We start from the raw sequence: 20,862 nt of genomic DNA on the forward strand, positions 1-20,862 counted from the left end.
TTTTAGCGTTTTACGTAACTTTTACATTCAAAGCACTCGGACAGCGGACTTGATCTTTACGAATTTTCCAGGCTGCGACACGTGTCGTACGTTGTTTGGTACAGACTTCTGGCAAGCCTATAGTGTCATGGTGTAATAACTCTTTATTAAACGTGTCTTCGATTTAGCTAATTGTGACTGTTTTTGCAATCTAACCAACTAATAACTTTGTCAACCTTTAAGAAGCTACTGTGTCTCTCGTATGCTTTTCATCTAGCCGGGCCTATGCACAATTCTAAACATTCGCATTGTAGTAGGTTAGATTGCAATCACCTCTAGGAACTTTTGATAATATATGGCTGCCATTGTATGTTTAGCTTCATTTACCATATAAACAGTTGCAATCTATCAGCTCTACGATAATTTGCCACAGATTTCGTGTGGTTAATAATGGTCACAGGATAGAACATTATACACATGTTTGCAGCCTATCCTGTTCGCGCGCAATGTGGATGTTTGAACCAATCGTGAAGCGACGGTCTTCACAACAGACTCGGCCAGGCGTTGTCTATCAAGTGTATCAGTCTTAATAAAGTGCAGTGTCTTTTATATCAGTTATATTTTATTTCAAGGTGTCCTGGGTGTCCTGAACAGCCCAGGAAGTTTAAAATGACGACGCACTCCTGCCTGCAGCCATGTGATCGAACCCCCCTTGTGCCCCCTGAGATCAATTTAAAATTAATATTTATTCAAAACATAATCAGGCAGCGGGAGTGGCGTTATATATATGACTCAGCAATACTACATTATCAAATCACATTCGTTTTAAACAAACTTCTATGAATGGAAAGAAGCATTTTGTGTGCAGTATTAAATTAGTTCAGCGAATTCTACATTAAACTCTATTGGAGTTACCCAAATAGTAATCCTTACTATCACTGTCAACAACTAACCTCGTCTGATATTTCGCATTTTTTCTTTTCTGATGATCTTTGGTCGCTAGCCCTCAGTTCATCGATGGTAAACTTTAACTGGAAGAATATCTCAGAGTCAGGCGTTAACCGTAGTAATTGCTATTTTGAAGTTAAATTGTAATCATAAGTTTAATAGGAAGGTTATAAAAACGGCCCTTAACCGAAGGTATATATCATTGTCAGACGTTAACTGGAGGTCGTAAGACAAAAATGACACCTATCTAGCAGTTAAATTGTATAATGTACTTCAAACGACTACATACAGGGGTCAATTTCACCCGATTACAATTACCTAAATATGAAAATTAATATTATCTTTTTTCTACTAATTTAATAACCTATACAGCCTTCCTACCATGCAGGTAACAGGTGTGAATAATATCATTCAAATGAAAATAGCATACGAATAAAACCTGCCGTCGTCCGGGGTCTCGGGCTCGAGTCCCGGTGTGGCTCCTAGTGGGAAAAGGCGGTTCTTGATCTGTGTTGTCCGGGTGGGCGCCAGACTAGCTCGTTTCTAGTCGTGAATTTGGGGTCGTGGATGTATGTGCCCCTGCGTGGCCCACTAGGGCCGGCGGCGGTGTTGCGTGAGATGATTTTAAATAAGAGACGTGGAGTTGAGGTGGTGGTGTCGTACCTTTTATTCAGAGGAGCGAGTCGTACACGATACAACACTCTACAGAGGTCCCCGGGGGGTTTTTACTTGTTATTCCGTGGCGCCTTATTGTTTGTGTTCCGCGTTACGTGGCCTCGGATGCTGTTATGTCTCAGACGTCTCACTGGGTACGTAGGTAACGTAATTTCGTAACACAAAGGCGGGACACAAAATACACTGAATTAAGGGGGCGCGTACGGGTTACGTGGCACTCGTTACTCGGGTAACGTAAGTTAGCAATACAAAATACGGGATACAAAAATACACTGAATTAAGATGGTGCGCACAAGTTACGTGGCACTCGTTATTCGGGTAACGTACGTTAGCAATACAAAACACGGGATACAAAAATACACTGGATTAAGGGGGGGCGCACAAGTTACGTGGCACTCGTTACTCGGGTAACGTAAGTTAGCAGTACAAAATACGGGATACAAAAATACACTGAATTAAGGGGCGGGCGATTGGAGACGGCCAATCCCGTATGCAAATGTCTCGGCGCGGGTGTTGTGCCCACTGTGGTGAAACACGCACCGCAATTAAGTTTGTCCAAGTTCCCTTGCGGGTTTGTGGTCAGCGCCGTGCGCGTGACCTTAAACAAAGTTCTGTACGTTGCGGGAGACGGCCCGTGCCTTATGCTGAAGAGCAGTCCCACTGACCAAGTGTGGTGCGGGGTGTCCTTAAGTTGATGCGGCCGGATTAGGTCCTGGACCGTAAAAAGGGACCGGGTACTCACGGAGAGGTTAAGTAATAAAAGGGGTTTGGTTAATTAGTGACTATATTTACCGGACGTTACTTTCAATGTAGACAAAGGATGTTGCCTCTCCGTGGGACGTAGGTCCGCCCCGGTCCATGAGCTGCGCTGAACTGCCGAACTGGCATGGCGTCTGAGGGAGGCTCGGCCTCTCTCGCGCCAGGCGTGACCTCATTACGCTAGACTCCAAACGGGTGTGTCTGGAAGAGATTTTATTGTCGCTAAAATCCTAATTTAATGTTTTAGGAGGAATGGGTACGGTTCTTCTCTTGTCTACTCAGGTTTCCGCGGCTTTGTCTTTGATTGCTGTTCGGGTCGCCTGACTCGGGTGGGCCATGGCCAGGGGTGTGTTCCGTTAGCGGGAGCGTATACTGGCGGGTGCAGGTCGGGCTCTGGGGTGGTCGTCGGCCAGACGACGTCAAACCCACACCAGTGAAATGAAAATCGTATTGTAGGGTACTATATGGATGGATTATTAAATACACAATATTGCAGAAAATAATAGCTGTTCTGTGGCAGAAACCTCATTTCTTTAGCTGTATTATTTTGAAAATTAGCTCAATTATTTGCACAGTGAAAATTTTGAACAAGTTTATTTGATTTGTTTCATAGCATTACATTTCAACAGAGAAATTTTTCAAACAAAAGAATTCATCTTTTATTAATAATTGTCAGCAGCCCCATAGCAACTATAAACACACACAATTTAAAAATAACTTGATTTAATTTTTTTAAGAAACTGAATCTATACATTTGTGTCGTAAAACATCGAGTGCAGCTATAAATTTAATAAAAATATTTCAGCTGGTTGCTATTATGTCTGGATTACCTGCTAGCCAATATTATCAAGACCATGGTAAAGGCATAAACATAAGAAGTTGTTTTAGTGTACGGACGTATAAACTGGGGGATATTATCGCAGAAGGTTCGTACAGTAAGGTCAGGGTAAGTGTTAGTATTGTTACAATCCACATATTTAAACATGAGTACTATATCTTTTGTTTTACTTCTTGGTTATGTTATGTGTGTCATGTGTGAATTTAATTTATTTAAAAACCTAGAACCAGTTTTATCACCTTAAGTTATTCCTTATTTTATGAGTTCACCTTCTCTTAAAAAAAATAGTTTCGAAACACCGCTGATTTCAGTTAAAGTTATCACATTTTAATTTATAAGATTCCAGTAAAAAGTTTGATTCCTTTTTCCTTTTCAGATTGCTTACAAGAAAGGTGGCGAAGGCACAAAAGAAAGAGTTGCATGTAAAATGGTTAATCGCAATAGAACGTCCCTGGAATTCGTGACCAAATTTCTACCCAGAGAGCTAGCCATTGTGCAGTGTGTGTCCCATCCTCATATTGCCAAAATTTTCGATGTATTTGATAAAGGGAACAAAGTTTACATATTTATGGAGCTGTGTGATGGAGGAGACCTATTGCAGTATGTGCAAAAGAATGGACCATTACTAGAAGAGACTGTCAAATATTTTTTCAGGTAATTTTAGGTGCTAAGATAAACATTTAACTCTGATTTGAAACTGATTTTTGAATTGCTGTTTTCTATAGTCTAAAGCATATTCGATAATGTTCTTGAATATAATAAATAGGCCTAAAATTGATAAAAATAAGCATATTTTTCATTCCATGTTATGTACATTCATTCTTTCCTTTCTACCCATAATGTTTAAGTCAGTGGTATCTCAATTTTCAGTTGGAACAGCTATGCCAAGTCTGCTGGTAAGTCAGACTTCCTAAGTAATTCTTAACTATTTTCTTTCCTTTATTCTTTAAGGATTTCAGCTTTGAATTCAGTTATATCTTTTGTGAACTAGGTTCTACCTATGCCTAATCATCTAACATCATTTCATCACTTTTGGTATAGTTAGTTTTCCTACTTCAACATTTTCAAATACATAAAATTATATTATTGATAACTTTATGTTCTCTTTCTCTGTGAGTTATCATATTGTCTTCATTTTATCTTTGAATTAATATTCAACCACACAATATATTACAATCATTTTCCAAACACGGGAATTAATAGAGTTGCAATGTAGCTAAGTGCTGTAACATATAATACACATGTTACACTTGTAAAATTTAAGACACGCCTAGCAGGGTCACGTGTTTGGGCCCACCAGAAATCGCCTACTATGAACGACTCGCCAAAACTCCCGTAAAAATAGTAGTTTGGCTTCTGGGTTGTAGCTGTATCCTTGGCAAATTGACATTGCAGTCGCCACCATCCTACTCAGTACTTACTCAATAGGTAACTGCTCCTGATGATGGCGACTACAATGTGGACTGAAACATCGGTGAATTATTTACCAAGGACAAGCTACTTCAGACAATGACCGTGAAAGTCAGCGAACATTATTCCCGTAACAATAGCTACAAGGAAAGTATGTTGACACTTGAAGGATACTCACAGATTGATGATAAAATTGTTGGCATATTCCAGCCAGGATTGTAATTAAAAATTCCAACAATTAGCATTGGAAATTTGATTTGATTTGGTTTTATCTGGCAAAGGAAGCTTCAGTTGTAAATGTGACAGGTGATGCATAGACATGTTCGATACTTAAATGAAAATTCCCGGATTTGGCCTGTTTCGAATGGGTTGTCCTGCCCAATGAGAGAGATCAAAGGGACCACGACCATCCCTGACAATAGCCGACCTGGACTGAAGCTATTTCTCTATGGACGCCACTTCCTGGCGCATGGCTGGATGTGACATCACAAACGACTGAATTTTAAAAATACTATTTCCAATCTGTATTTGCATGACCCAGAAAATAAAAACATTACAAATAGAACATTATACACAGTCTTGTTTTCCCTTTTAATGTATTGTTCTAAACTGTTAAACCACATAAGGATGTCTGGCAGTGGCAGTGGTGTTGCTCCGATACCAAGGCGATGCTGTGGATTTGCCTGGGACTCGGGCTTATACACTGCTTAGGGCAGTACAATATCAACTCGTAAAGGTACATTCTTACTTTAAGATGTTTACTGGTTCTGTTTCAGACAAATAGTCTCCGCTGTAGCATATATTCACTCACTGGACATCAGTCATCGTGATCTGAAATGCGAAAATGTTCTTTTTAACTCTCGTAACAGAATAAAAATAGTGGACTTCGGTTTTGCTAGGTGGTGCGATAGCATGGATGTTAGCAAAACTTTCTGCGGAAGCACATCATATGCTGCTCCGGAAATTTTGCAGGTAAAAAAAAAAGTATATTACATTTTAGTTTCATAGACTTTATTTTAGTCTTGCGAGACACGCGATTTACTAGCATGAGCTCTTTTTAGTCTTGGTACATATCATGGTAATTACTGGCAGGAGCAAACCGCTAGACCTACGGTTATAAACTTGGGTTTATTAATGAATAAAGGTCTAATGCAACATTCCAAAAGCTGCAAATACAGCCACTTACATTTTCTGAAAAAAAGTAAGAAAATATAGCAAATGTATGTCCAGTAAACTTTTACACATAAGCCAAATGACAAAATTCATGTTTGGAAGCATGGATCGTAGAGCTCTATGGCAAACATAGCATAGCTAAGAGGACTTCATTTACCTTCCTTGATTCATAGCTATCCAATAACTAAATTTTTTATAAGACAAATGATGGAAAATAAATTACAAAAAAACCTTGGTCTTGCAGAATTCGCTAAGAGATGAATCCCAGTTAATATATGCAATGCTCAGAATAACTGTCGAGATTTTATTTAGAAAATTATGTGACAATCTAAAAAAATTGGGTTGATGCTGGAATAAATGTGATGAAAGGGTAACTGCTACAGTACCTTCATGTTGTGTAATCCTTAAAAGTATAACTCGATCGCATATCCTGTCCAATTATATGCTGTCGTGAAGTTGGCAATGTATCCGATGTCGAGCGAGAATAGTTGCGCTGACCTTCTGAGGCATAATTTCATTTGTCTGCTGACAAGAGTGCCAGTCTTAAAATAAGAAGTCACCTTGCTGGTCAATTGTTTCAATCATCATAATCAATTTCAGTATGTTAAGTTCGTTGTCGATATTTGTTGTTGCCTTTCGTTAAGGCTTTGGTATTCGTTTTTCTATGATTTCATTTGTGGCATTTGTGTGGTCACATATCTGATTGCACCCCATTAGGGATCAACACTGCTCCTGGGCCACGAAGCCTAACTTTGACTCTTTACAAGTGTGTCTCATTTCCATCATTGTAGGCGTAAATTTTTGTTTGTATCTTAAAAAGTCCCACGTACTTTCAAAATTTAATACTAGGGCTACTAAAACTATCTATGGAATGAGTGAATGTACATGTGATTTTTCATTACTGTTAGTTTTTTTTTTCTTCATTGTCGTTGCAGAAAAACATTGAGATATAAATCTACTCAACATGTCTTATTAAAGATGTTTCTCCTTTCACCACATTTCAGGGTGTGCCGTACAACCCAAAGTTATACGACTCATGGTCACTTGGCTGCGTGCTGTTTATAATGCTTACATCAACCATGCCATTTGACGAAACTAATCCAAAGAAGATGCTGAAAGATCAGCTGAGAAGAGCCATTAATTTCAATCATCGTGGAGATTTTCGTCATATAAGTATTCAGGCCAAGTGTCTAGTCATGTGAGTACATTTACTACAGCAACTGTGGGAATAGGCAACAAGTGAAAGTATTTAATTGAAATAATCATCACTTTTTATGTATTATTGGTAGCATGAAAGTTATCGTCGTTGTTTCTTTATGCTGTGGATTTTTTTGTAATGGTAATTGTTGACAAAATAGTATTCAATTTAGAATATGTATTCGTGCAACAACTATCACATTGCTATGAAATGCTTTCTCGTGATTGTAAGGCCACCAACCTTAATAAAAATTCAAATAATCACATGTTTGCCACAAAAATATGTTTAAAAATTGTGCAAACCTGAAAACATAAACATGTAAAACCCCCTTTTTGGCCATTAAAGTTTTTTTTTTTACTCTGGATACATATTTGCAAGATAAAAATTTCGGTAACTTCCGTATCGGTATAAAATGCACAATTAATTTGACTAGATGTGCTTTATTTTTGTAAATTTTATTTTTATTTGCTGTTCCTTAATGAACTGAAAAATAAAAAGTACCTTATATTTTAATACAATATATAAGCTTTTCCAAATTGGAAATTTGGAAATTGGAATTTTCCAAATCGAAATTGGTTCAGTAGTAAAGACTTGTATAAGAAACTAACTTATTCAAATCCAAATTTTCACATAATAGTAGAATGTTAATCCAATGTATTCTTTTTTACAGTTTAATTAATTTATGAACAATGATTTTTAAAATAAAACAGGACTTATACCCTTTCATCAATTTAGCAGTAGAATTTGACGTCGTACCGACCATGGCCGTTAAGCTCGTGCTCAGCAACGCCAGTACCATATACCGTTTTCGGAGCGCGCCCCTTGCCCACTGCCCTGCCGGATTGAGTCAAGCGAGCGCCCCGGCCGTGACCTCAATTAACTGAATTAAACATCAGGACACGAAACCCCGGGGGCTCGACTACGGAAAACAATTCCCAAACAAGGCACTAGGACGAAATTAATTAATCACAAGCAGTGAGCAAGTGCGTCGTAGAGACTCCGTGCGTGCGCGGCACGCACGGAACAGAAAACAATCCTCGTTACTAGCCACAGTGGCTACTGGCCTTGATTAATTGGCCTATGATAGTGGTCTAGCCAAACTAAGGGAATTCAAACCCAAACAGTGCACATTGAGACAATTTGTAGTTAAATTCACAATCGCCATCTTGGTGCAGCTTTTGAAAATTAATAAATCAATTAAAACAACTGTGAAGCCTTAGGCAACTATTTACCAGGTGCAATGTTTTAATCAAGCACCTGGAGTATGTTTTATGCTCATCATATAACATATTAAACTATTATAAGTTTTTGTGCCGACTCACAAAGAAGAGAAAGTTTCTCTTCCTTGCGAGGCGGCCATGTTCGGCAGTCTCCAACCACTCCGCGCCGGGAACAGACGTGTGTCCGTGGGCAGCATTCAAGTTTGTTTTATTGATTATTTTTATTCTGCACTACATCTTAAAATTTAAATCCTTTTATTAATTCACCGCTGCCCATGTCGACTCGGCGCGTATTTTGTGGAACCGGGCCTATCCCGACTGTCTTCATTGTTATACCGCGCTGTGTATCGTATCACGGAACTTACGGTACTGGCCAACTCCAGCGAGAGTATTTTTAATTAAGGATGCCGTGCATATGCCTGCTGGCTGCACTCACGTAAGTGTGTCTCCAAACTTAGGAGCCCGCTCATCGAGCCCCCTACTCCCTGCACCCATTAACTTTCGGCGCTGGCCGTCTCCAGCGAGCATCGACCCACGTCCCGTGAGACCGCCGCGGTAACCATTTCAGTGTCACGTAGTGTTGTATTTTTTTTGTTAATTGTGTAACCGCTAGGCGTCGCCAAGTGTTGGTGAGAATTTTTGTAGCGGGACTGAACCACGGAGCGGACTTGTAGAGCGTACCGTGTACCCACGCGGACCCCCGGTGAAACTCCTAAATTAAATGCAATTCTCACCAACTCGTGTACAATCATTTTACGTAGTCTCCCATCCTCCACACGGCCGAGCGGCCTTCACAGTCAAGAGAGAACCATTCAGGTTAGATTCAAGCCGTGTACCTGGCAGGGCACGCGGAGGCAGAGTACCCACAACCCAACATTAACGGCCTAGCAGCCCACTAGCCTGGCGCCCCTCCGGACAACAACAGCATCGCGAGTCCCGTATCGCCCGTCAGGTACCCCCGGGCCTTTCACAGAGGTCGGGTGACGGAAAATTAACGAAAATTAAAAAAAAAACACTACTTTAATCTATGTGTATGTAATTCATGCTCAGAGTTTATTTTCCACATTAGTAAAAATGATAAAATAATTGGTATTGAAAAATTAAACATTAGCCATTTTTACCAACTTGATGTGAAATTTAATAAAGTGGCGAAAATGAGTTGGTAGTTGAATTTTGTTTATATTCATGTCCATTATATGTTGCCTCACGATTTATTGGATAGGAGATATATTTTTTATGAAACAAATTTACCCTTTTTATTGCATCCAAAACTTTCTAACCCCTGAGGATAGAATAAACAAATGAGGTCCATTTCTATATGTGTTTAATTCAAACTCAGTTTTGCATCCCTCCCTTTATTACATTATATTGCTGTGAAATCTTTTTATGAAACCAAACATTCACCATTCCCTTTGAGATGATATTTCAGGAAAGCTAAACTTTTTACCCTTAAGGGCCCGCCTACCTAAGAACACATATGGGGTGCAGAACCTCAGGAAAAAAACAACGTGATTTGAAAATTACTCAAGATACCCTAATGGGTTCTGTTTACGAAAAGCATTTAAGAATTAGCTGAACGCCGAAATGCAATTTTTGTTTCTGGATTATGTTTTTTTTTTTTTAACTTAAAAGAGTGAAATGGCTAAAAGGTGTGTTTTAAGAGAGATTTTAGGCATAAAATAATGAATACAGATTCTTGAAAGCACTTAAGGGAGTTGCATTAAACCTGTATCTTCATTTATACACCATAATATGTTACAGTCACTGTTCAAATTTTAAAGTTGCCCATTGTACGACGAGACGACTGCGCGCCGGTTTAGAGCCTGCAACAGTGAACATCATGCTTATCATTCCGCTTTATCAACACCTACACAGTCCTGACTAGGCGGTCCCTTTAAGTGAGATATAATCATGGCACTAATACACTGAACTCAGAGGCAGCTGATGAAAGTCTGTTTGGAAGGGGCCAGGCCCATAAATAATTAACCTCGCGAAGTTGTCATGTGGTGAAGTGAAATTTAAAATTGTTGGGTTAAGCCCTGCACTGAAAAGTGACACGTGTGGACACCAGATTTAATAAAGTTAGGGTTGATGCATTACATTTACCAGAGTGAAAACATCAGTAGCAAAATGTTGAAAGCTCCCCATGGAACAATGTGTCTGTCCTGGGCCGCAATCTGAGGAAGACTGCTGGAAGGTAATGGCGTGGTAATAGCGTCACTCCGCACAAAAACCGCACAAAAAATAGTAAACGAGTTTACCTGAAAACTTATAGAATAAACACATTACAAATCCCTTATATTGATTACTTTGACAAACAAGTGGCTAAAGGACCAGAAGTGCTGTAGTTAACTATAAAACAAAAAATTAGATTAAAATGTAGATCAATTTTGAGACTGTTTGTTGTTTTCTGTAACTATTCCATCTCTTAATATTATGCTTTTTTTTTTTTAATCACGCGATACACTCAAGTGATGGTGATAATTAATTAACGTCCAAGGCTGCAAAGTGAATTAATTGCATTCATAAAGCACTGTGACCACAACGGGACAACACATATCTCACATCGCACTTCCCCTTGTGGACATTACTTGGGTTGTATTAATTTATTCATGCGATCACTGAATTTTTTGGTTGAGAAATTGTAAGGGGTGGTCACAAAAATCACTGAGTATGTTATTTGCATTTTGGCATTGTGGTCCACATTTAATGTGAATGGGCCAGGCGAGCGTGTGTGTTTCGCCAGCGGAGGCTGCTCCTGACGAGGTACAGGCCAGCTTTACTGCTACAGGAGGTACGACATCATTTTCAAAGTGTTAAACTACCAACATCCAGCCGGTTGATAATATTTCCAGAAATATGTTTTTATATAATATATTTTAATTTCTGTTTTATTAATATTTTTCTACTTAGCAAAAGAGGAGGTGTTCGATTCACTCTTGATACAAAATTGTCAAAATTTTTATAAATAAGTAGCAACAGTTAGTTCATTTTTCTAATCATCTAAAATTTCAATGTCTTTTTTCAGAGAACTTTTGGAACCTAATCCCAATCGGAGAACGACTGTTCAGCGACTGAACAAGAACTGCTGGCTTAAAACTTGAACATCTAGGCCAAGATTTATACCTGTTCGTCTCATGCCAGTAGCCACTGTATCGAGGCACAAACTATTGTACTGCAGAATTTGGTTGATTAAATTTATTATTTCCATGTTTATTGTAATATTTTTTGGTACAGATATGATTATCTATTTTGGTTGTTCATTGCTTCTTATAGTGTTACAAGGCAGGGCCGCGAGACAGGCTACTGGCCATCCAAGTGGTCAGCCCTCTCGGCCCTCGGGTGGGTCGTGGCCCATTGACATGTCACATTTCTTTAGGGATAAGTTGGGTCCTCGCTACCCCCTCCTCTCCCCTAAGTTCATCATTCCGGGGCGCTTATCATCGATCCCTCAGCCTCTGGAGAATTCTGCGGGCTCTCAGGGCTGCTGCATGGAGTAGCATAATAAGAATGCCATTGGGTTATTTCTGCTCCCTCACTCGAGGATGTTCGGGTTAGTTCTTGTATCCTCTGTGCATGGCTCTGGGAATTTCGTTTTGTGAGGTTGGTAGTTCTCACCTTGTGACCATTGTTGTGTCGAGAAAGACTGTTGGGATTTTGCGTCTTAAAATTATGCTTCATGGTTTGTCAAATTTTGTTGTAGATATAACATAACACTTAATTGTATCCAAATTAAGCTGTTGAATATAATGATTTTCGGAGGAAAGTTAAAGAAATGAGTCGCAAGAACTCGAGGCTGGTAACGCCGGTTTTCACCCGGTATTTTGAAAAGAAGTTTGATGAAAGTGGAATACAAGGTAAGCTGTTTACTTTTTTGTGGCAATATAAAAAATTACGTATCAAACTGTAGTTCACGCATGGACTTCAAACATAAACTAAAAAAAACAGCGTATCAAATAATGCTTAATAATGTGTACTATACAGCTGGCCATGCAATCCGAGGCTTAGAACGTGATTTTAGCAAATACTCAGTTGGTCTGGGGTGCATCTATTCTAGTCAGGCGGGATGATTAGTGTGACACTCGCAGGTGTTTATAGCTTGTTGTCTCTAAGCATAAGTGTCTGAACTGGTGCGCTGTCTTCTCGTCGTGTATAGGATAACCTTGAAATGTGACAGTTAACCATAACATATGGTGGAGAAATTAAGATAAATGTGTAATATAAGGTCCTGGGGTGCTTTCAAGAATGTTTACTGGGTGCTTCTTGTCTATAAAATATTAAGAAAACACACTTACTAACCCTCTTAACTCAACTAAAATTACAGTTTTAAAATTAAATGCAGAAACAGAACTACCCATCCCCCCTCAGTCCATTCTTAAATGCGGTAAATATGTAGTTGGGCGGTATTTGCGAAAAAAAAAAACTTTTATTGTATGCTCTTTAACTTCCTCTTTTCATTTAACCCGGCGGAGATAAGAAATTCCAAATACTTAAGGAGATACCGAATTTTTTAATTTTCATATTTGGGAGATATTTGTTTAAAACACTTTTAAAATTCCGAAAATACTTGTATTCTATGCTCTTTAACTTCCTCTTTTCACTAAACCTGGCGGATATAAGAAATTCCAAATACTTTAGGAGATATCGAATTTTTTAATTTCCATCACAATACCTGTGCATTCATGCGGTGTTTACAATTGTTTTTTGTTTACGAGTATGAATTTTTTTTTTCGCGACGTAGGTGAACGACTACATCATTTTTTACTAATGGCAAAGGAATTGTACTCGCCTCTTAGGTGAGTTTTTAACGTTTCAAATTTTAATGTTTTATTTGTAATTTGGATATTGTTGCGCAAGTAATAAGTAAAAAAAAAAAATACCTGAGTTCCTACTGTTCAACCTTTGTCCTGGTTGGTTTGGTCAGGTCAGTTACATTATAAATACTTTAAAACTAAACAACCATTAAAATTAATTCACATTATTTTTAATGTCCGCTTAGTTTGAAAGTATTTATAATGTAACTGACCTGACCTAATCGACCATTTTAATTAATTAGGCATTCACGAACACACGGCAAAATAAAAAATGGCAACTGTTGAATGATTGCACAGGTCTTGTATTGCAAAATAAGAACGGCGATATCTCTTAAAGTATTTGGCATTTCTTATCTCCGCCGCGTTTAATGAAAAGAGGAAGATAAAGAGCATAGAATAAAAGTATTTTCGGATTTTTAACATTTTTTTTCGCAAATACCGCCCAACTACATATTTACCCTTAAATGCATTTTATATACTCCATTTGAATAAAGCAGTTTTCAAATCTCAGGGTTTTTTTTTTTTGCAAAGTTCTGCAAAGCATATGTGTGAAAACTACATCTGCTTGCAAAATTTTTTGTTTAATGAATATTGGGGTGGGATGTGGTTTTTGGAAGCTACATGCTAGCGCTACTAGCTTAATTGTAAGACAATTACAATTTTTAAAAAAATCACACTTGTTTAAATAAGCTGTTAAACACAGCAGAGACCCTGCTGCAATAGGACGGTTTTCTGACTTGATGCTGCGTGCGGCTTCCAATTCTTGTAGTAATTGGACATGGTGTCATTCCGGCCTTCCTGTGATGCTATGTACTGTGACGCTACGGTCACGATGGCCAACTTTCATTTTTGTGGCAGTCAGACAGCCATCAGCAGGACACACATGATATGCTATTGTTCTGTGATTACAAATGAAATACGCCAAATGAAATATCTTCACGTAAGAAACACAATTTAGGCACACTGAAAACATATTCTATGAGGTAAAACAAAAAGTATCTTTATTTTGTTAAAACATGCTCACCAACTTTCGATGACTGTTAATGTGCTTGTTGACATAAACAAGCGGAACATAATCAAGTGATTGCTGTCGCATGTTCACTGTTTGTTTGGTAATTACTGCATATCACATATCAAAGTTTATTTATTCCTTTATCTTGATGGTATTATTTTATATACTTGTTCCTTTGGTACATGATGCTTGCTGTTTTAATATAGTACGTCAAAAGATCCTGGCCAAACACAAACTCGAACATCACAGTACAAACAAATCATTTCAGGTCTTGGGAAATTATTTCATTTGTATTCAACTTACAATCATAATTGTTATATACCTAACAAGTTTTTGTTATTTCCATGTAAAAAATCAAAACAGCAAGCATTGTGTCCCACAGGATCAGTGTATACCGGATCATGCCTTCAGGATCAAGGGTTAAACATGGATACGTGATACGTAACCTTCACCATTTGTTCTTTTATTTCATTGTATTTAATATGGGTGAAATTTATAGGAATACGTATTGTAACTAAATAATTTTAAGTATAAAATGTCTGCAAGTAGTAAACGGAAGCTCAGTGTTAAAGGGGGCATTTATTTACAAATAACAAAAATATGCAAGTATTTCATATTTGATTAGCATGCGAAAATGCACATAACCAAATTATGTATTAACATCAGAATATCAATAAGCCTGAATATTTGCCTTTGTTTAATGTAGTTATCTTTGTGTCATACTTTTATCCTGCACATTTTTTCTCGTAATTAAAACACCTAAGTTACACAAAGGCAAGTATTTAGGCTGTTGTAAAATGCTTTGTGCAAGTAGCCGTCCCGTGTTTTGTTACTGCTTGTGTCAAGTGTGGCATTTTATTAATAATGAAAATAGTGTCGTATGTAATTTAGCAAGTGTTTTTGTGAATGCAACGATAAATATAGGTAGCCCGTGCAGTAACGTGTCCGTTGGTCGAGACATAAATTTATGTTCTTTGAATGATTCTTGCAATGGGGAATTTTGATTTAATGCAGTTTTTTGGACATATGCCATTGCAGTTTTGCACTGTTTGTCATGAAAAAAATTCTGAAAAAAAAAAAAAAAAATTATATATATATATATATATATATATATATATATATATATATATATATATATATATATATATTTCTTGTGTGCGTGTGTATGTCACTGAACTCCTAGACGGCTGGACCGATTTTGATGAAATTGTTTGTGTGAGTTCACGGGGATTCGAGGATGGTTTAGATTCACAATTGGATATTTTATCTCGATTCTGAGTTAAGAAAAAAACTAAAAAACATGCTTTAAAAGCAAAAAAACTAAGCATTGTTGATAATTAGCCTCCATGGCAACGGGCTTTTGCATTGTTGTTGCCTTCTGCGTAAACATGGGAAAGGTTTTTGGTAACGGCAGTGGCGTGCCCAAGAGGAGGGGTATGTATAATGAGAAGATACAAAATGTCCAGCGTAAAATACTTACCGCCATATGTACATTTGGGCAGGACAATGTCTGTCGGGTCCGCTAGAAAGATATATAGAGATAGAGATATAAATAGAAAGATAGAGAGAGTTATAGAGATATACATAGAGAGATAGAGAATTAGAGAGATAAAGAGAGATGCTTAGTATACGTTTAAAAAATTGATTGAGGCATTGCAACGCATGCCGGGCATTATCTAGTGTGTGTCTATATATATATATATATATATATATATATATATATATATATATATATATATATATATATATATATAAAGTTCAAAGAAAACAAGACTGAATCAGCTGATGTCGGACAAACAGAACCAATGATGAAACTAAATAAGTATTAAAGAAGACATAACGACAGCACGGACAAACAATCTTCAACCTCTAACTACCATATAGCACAAGAATTCAGTTGAAGGAAAAAAAAATTGATCTTGTACATGTGGCTTTCTGTTTTAATTTAGTACATCAAAAGATCCTGTGTACATAACAAAAACTTGTGATATACGTAGCAATGACTTGATCATATGTTGAAAACAAAAAAAAAAATCCATAAGACCTGAAAATGATTGTATGTATGGTGATAATTTTGTTTGTCTAAGATCTTTTGACATACTAAATTAAAACAACAATCATTGTGTACCCCATGTTAATATATACAGGATCATGCCATCAGGGATAAGCTTGGCTACATAATACGGAACTATTAACAAAATTTTTATAAGACTGACCATTACTGCAAGGGTTTGAAAATATAGGCGTTAAACTAAAATAAAATAAAACACACACACATACACACCCCCTTCCCTCCATAACTTATTTGCTATGTACACTATTTAAATTATAATGTACACTATTTAAATTGTAATGTAAGCATTCTAAAAATTATATCAAATTTGTGTCGAAAACAATTTTTGATAAGACCAACCTTTATTGCAAAGGTGAAAAAAAACAGGGGGTGAATATCAAAAAAATTCACTTCCCGAGTAGATACACTATAAAATTTGTCAAATTTACAGTAAGCCTTCCAAATATTACCGAAAACTTTATCAGAAACAATTCTTAATAATTCCAAATATTACTTGCAAGGTGTAGAAATTTGGATAGGTTTGATATTGTACCTATAAACACCACCGCCCCCCAACTGTGCATTTATGTTTAGTTGTTAACATTATTTCAGGCAAAAATTTTAAATATATCATTTTATAAGGCTTACATTTAATCTGAGTGGATTTGATACTGTACATAGTTAGAAATTTATAATTTTATTTTATATTTTCTCTCCTTATTTATCAACTTTTAGCATTAATTGTTGGCATTACCAAAAATTGTTCAGCCAAGAGATTGAGATATTGTTAGGTTATAAACAGATTCGATAGTGTGCCTACTAAGGCAGGTATGGATTTTTTGGTCCATAAACCCAGGTTTTATTTCACCCCCTGCCTTATTGGTTGGTCATTTTAAAAATTGATTTAGAAAAAAACATGTTCCGGTATTATTGTTTTGAGGTATAATACCTTAAAATTGGTGCAATATTTATAGTATTAAGTGTTACAGCAATTTTTCTTTTTTACAAAACACTGTCCTTGTTTCTACCTCTTGGGTCCGATTTTGCCTGTTAACAAACTCAATGGACATTTTCCATCACTTTATTTTATGTGTCAATTTGTGAGTGATTTGTTACGTTTAATGTTGCATTTGTTCCCAGCGTCTAGCAGTGAGAGTTCTGAAGAGTATGACGAAGATGGTGACGATGATGGGACATACGAGGAAATAGACTTGGAGGCAGCTGTGAAAGCATTTCATCGTATTGTAGCACAGCAGTCCAAGGTCGTCAATGACAGCTATTTACTTCATCAAACATCAAAGAAAGGTTAGCCAATCAAACTGGTCAATTTTTGTGTGTTCGTAAAAAGAAAATTCTCGGATGTTACTTAACTTGCATTTTATGATGAGTCTCGTAGATTTTACACACATTTAGTTAACATATTTTTGACATTTCCTGTGGGTCGTAAAATGTACATAACATTTCTATTGAAATAGTAACCTAAGGAATATAAATGAAACGTTGTAGGGGTCGAGTTTTTTTACATTCAAAAAAGACCATAAAACTTAAGAATTACAGAATTATGTATAAATTTTGTTGGCATTAAGAAGATAGCCTTTTAACATGGTTACTCATCTCTACTTGTACCTACATTAACCACCAAAATTTAGTAGGGGGCATAATTTGAGAATGCTGCAATTAGTACAAGTATTCATGTTTGCTATTTCATGGACTTCCATTATGTTTTTTCTACCTAAAAAATGCTTAATTTTTATTGAAAACAAGAGTTTTCTTAGGGTGAGAAACTAATAAAACATTTAAATGAATGAAAATATAACGAGTTTGCACTTTTGCAATAAATACCAGTTAAGTACTTGTTCCAAAGTGCAGAGAGTCAATTTTTATTTTGCTCGATCAACCATGAAAATGCAGGAAATTAGTGTCTCAGGTAGTTGAAAATCATTGTTACGCGAGTCATGCTTACTAAAGCCTATCTAGTCTGGCCGCTACACATTACAGCAGACCAGGCCATCCCTAAACCACGTCAACGAGGCTTTGACTTTGAGTGTGGCAATTTCTTGTAGAAGAGAATGGGAAATTATGGTGTGGTATGTATGTATGTGTAAACATAGATGTCGCACACAGATTTAGTTTTATGAGTATATCGCTGCATCAGTCTAACAAAGTAACGGGCAAGTAAAGATCTTTAGCTGCATGTGTAATGTAAGCTGACACCCACAATTTTTGCAGAATAGGATGGAAACACATGTGAACTAGAATGGTGAAAGACTTGAGGAACAGAGGCAGTGTGAGGCTTGTGAATCTTTTTCGATAAGTCCCTGTGGGTACCCACCTCTCCCTCCTCACGACACTGTCAGGTGTACTGTTGCCAGATCGGTGGCACTGCTAGGTTGCCAGGTATGCCCCAGGCTGTGTAGCCACCTGCTGCCGTCTGACGCAAGCTGTGTGATTCTTTGCTACATTTAATTTTTGTGTTGTCTCTGATATGAAGTAGTCCATTATTAAAACGAATGTAAACAAAAACTTTTTTAACATAACACTGAGCAGCATCATTTCAAAATGTAGAAATGCAGTTTACATTTTAAAATAAATGAAACTGGTATTAAAGAAAACACTTGAGTAAATCATAGTAGACTAAATTTTCTTAAAGAAGTATGTTACTGTTTTCTGTCATGGTTTGTTAATTTTTTGTTTAATACTCAGTCTTATTTTTCTCCAAGTGAGGATGTCTGAGAATTCACTATCATCTTGCTGTAACTGCAAGAGAGTTTCTGTGGACTCGAGCGCAGATTTTTCAGTAACGCGTTTAGCTGGTATTAATTCTCCTCCATTGTCTTTGTTCTCACTGCACCTGTCGTCCGTTGCCCTGCTAGAAGTGTTTGAAATTACAGTCATCACTTTTCAGTTGGTAGCCAGGAAGTTCCAGATCTGTCTTGAGCCACTCTTCAATTTCTTCCTTTTCTACTTTAGAAAACTGCTCAGTAATTTCATGCTTGCAAGAAGTGACTCAGGAAGTTTTTACATCCTGTCATCTTTGTTGTGAAAGCTGTGGAAAACAGCTGAATCTTCTACATCACAACGTATCATCTGCGAAGAATGAGTGATGTTTAGGTTTGTGACCATTCACCAAGCCTTGACACTGAGGTAAAAGGCTTCTTTTAAATTCACAAATTTCTCAAATTCCGCCATTGCTCTCTTCTTCAAGGAGTAATGTCTTTCAGTGTTTCAATCACATCCTCATCTATTTGCAGAATGAGCGTTGTTGCATTTGGAGGCAAACCTGATATATAAATGTTTCCCTCTGCCAAAGTCAGCTCACTTTCGTGTGAATGAGATGGGGCATTGTTGGGGGAAAAAAACAATGCTTTTACAGGAAAACCTGTTGATTTCATATACAGTAAGTCCTCTATTTACATCGTACCGATTTACGTAGTTTCGGATTAACGTCGCTAATGTTTGAGTACTCATGTTTCAATTTAAGTTGTCGCCGATTCACAATAACGTCGTTTACAATGACCGTAAATCTTTATTTTAACCAAAACACTGTATATAATTCGTTTATAATTCTTTGTTTCCTTCGGTAGTTAATTTATGCTATGTAGCGTAAGCTACACGTTCACCGCCTTATCTTATCATACATCATGAGAGACGCTTCCTGCTCTCCGCTGCTTTATATTTCAATCAATAAAGGTAATAAAGCAGCTGGTTAAATAACCATTCTATAAAGCTGAGAAGTACTAGTTGGACTTGTTTCCCACGCTGTCGGTTGTCATTTGCTGATAAAATTGCCCGTTGTCACGTCTGTATGCCAGCGCTTCCGGCTGACCTTGGGCCGTGGCCGGCCGGTGGCATGAAACATGGCTCATTTTGCGTCATTTCTATTTACGTCGCGGTTTTCAGGAACATAACCCTGACGTAAACCGAGGACTTACTGTATTCAAAAACTTGTGTTACAAATTTTGATAGTTACCACGATTTAAAATAACTTGCATCATCCAAGCAGATCTGTTATGGTAATAATGAAGTGGGAAGAGTTTCATTCCAGTGCCTTTAAAATATTATGGCTGCTTCGCTTTTCCTACACAGAGTAATTTCAGTTTGCTCTAACCACTGGCATTAGCACAACATACAATTTTAATCTGCTCTTTGCTGGATTTGTGTCCAGCTCCAGAAGCAGACTTTTCTGCAGAAGCAGCAAGCTTTTACGTAGTTTTTTATCTTCCAAAGTCAGTTCCTTAAATTCAGTAACAGATTTTAAATCATGCCAATCAACTTCTCAATGCGAAAAAATTTGTGCCAGTCCTAATTTTTTGTGGAAAACTTCTGTATGCTGCGATATAATCACTTCATCAATTGGCATGCCCCACACATGCACACATCCGGGTTGCTGAAGCTGGAAACTCATTGTCTTCCATTGTCTGCTGATGAAGAAAACTTGGTGTTCTCACAGTCTTGTATTGATTCGCAGACTTCATATTCATCGGCAAGTTTCACAATTTTCTCTCCGCTCTGAAACATTTCTATAATAATTTTGTTAAAGTCAGTTGTTAAAACAACTGTCTTTCTTTTGATGTAGGTAACCGTGTTTAGCAAGCAGGCTATAATTGATAAAAGAACAATTGTTTCTCAGCTTTCATTTGAAAAGTAAAATTCATGGTTAACCCTTAGCCAGAGACGTGAAAATATTTGACATATCTGGTGACGTGGTGCCCCTCAGACCCCAAAAAGTTTTGTAGAAATTAACTGATTAGAAATTATTTTTGTTCCATGTAAAATTATTTCA

The 20,862-nt window shown here is 37.2% G+C and overlaps 2 protein-coding genes across 2 annotated transcripts in view; both read left to right on the top strand.

Annotated features, from left to right (window-relative positions):
• Positions 1 to 3,065: 3,065 nt before the first annotated feature.
• On the top strand, positions 3,066 to 11,414 carry LOC134536832 (testis-specific serine/threonine-protein kinase 6-like). Its single transcript, XM_063376825.1, has 5 exons — positions 3,066 to 3,307; positions 3,576 to 3,853; positions 5,386 to 5,581; positions 6,787 to 6,980; positions 11,229 to 11,414. Exons 1-5 carry the CDS (start codon positions 3,179 to 3,181, stop codon positions 11,302 to 11,304), a joined length of 873 nt encoding a protein of 290 aa, XP_063232895.1. The 5' UTR covers positions 3,066 to 3,178; the 3' UTR covers positions 11,305 to 11,414.
• A 405-nt stretch (positions 11,415 to 11,819) lies between these two features.
• LOC134536833 (uncharacterized) overlaps positions 11,820 to 20,862 on the top strand; it is a 38,910-nt gene continuing 29,867 nt past the window's right edge. Inside the window, exons 1-2 of the mRNA XM_063376826.1 lie at positions 11,820 to 12,057; positions 17,220 to 17,384. Coding sequence (XP_063232896.1) covers positions 11,976 to 12,057; positions 17,220 to 17,384 — 247 coding nt within the window. The 5' untranslated portion in view covers positions 11,820 to 11,975. The remainder of the gene's footprint in view (positions 12,058 to 17,219; positions 17,385 to 20,862) is intronic.

The sequence above is a fragment of the Bacillus rossius genome, chromosome 11 (genome assembly GCF_032445375.1).
Source record: "Bacillus rossius redtenbacheri isolate Brsri chromosome 11, Brsri_v3, whole genome shotgun sequence".
Taxonomy (NCBI): Eukaryota; Metazoa; Arthropoda; class Insecta; order Phasmatodea; family Bacillidae; genus Bacillus; species Bacillus rossius.

Bases quoted from the DNA above. Each gene is read 5' to 3' on its own strand.
- LOC134536832 (XM_063376825.1), top strand. From the start codon at position 3,179: ATGTCTGGATTACCTGCTAGCCAATATTATCAAGACCATGGTAAAGGC. The intron at 3,308-3,575 runs GTAAGTGTTAGT...TTTCCTTTTCAG, and splicing joins GTTCGTACAGTAAGGTCAGG to ATTGCTTACAAGAAAGGTGG. The intron at 6,981-11,228 runs GTGAGTACATTT...GTCTTTTTTCAG, and splicing joins CAGGCCAAGTGTCTAGTCAT to AGAACTTTTGGAACCTAATC.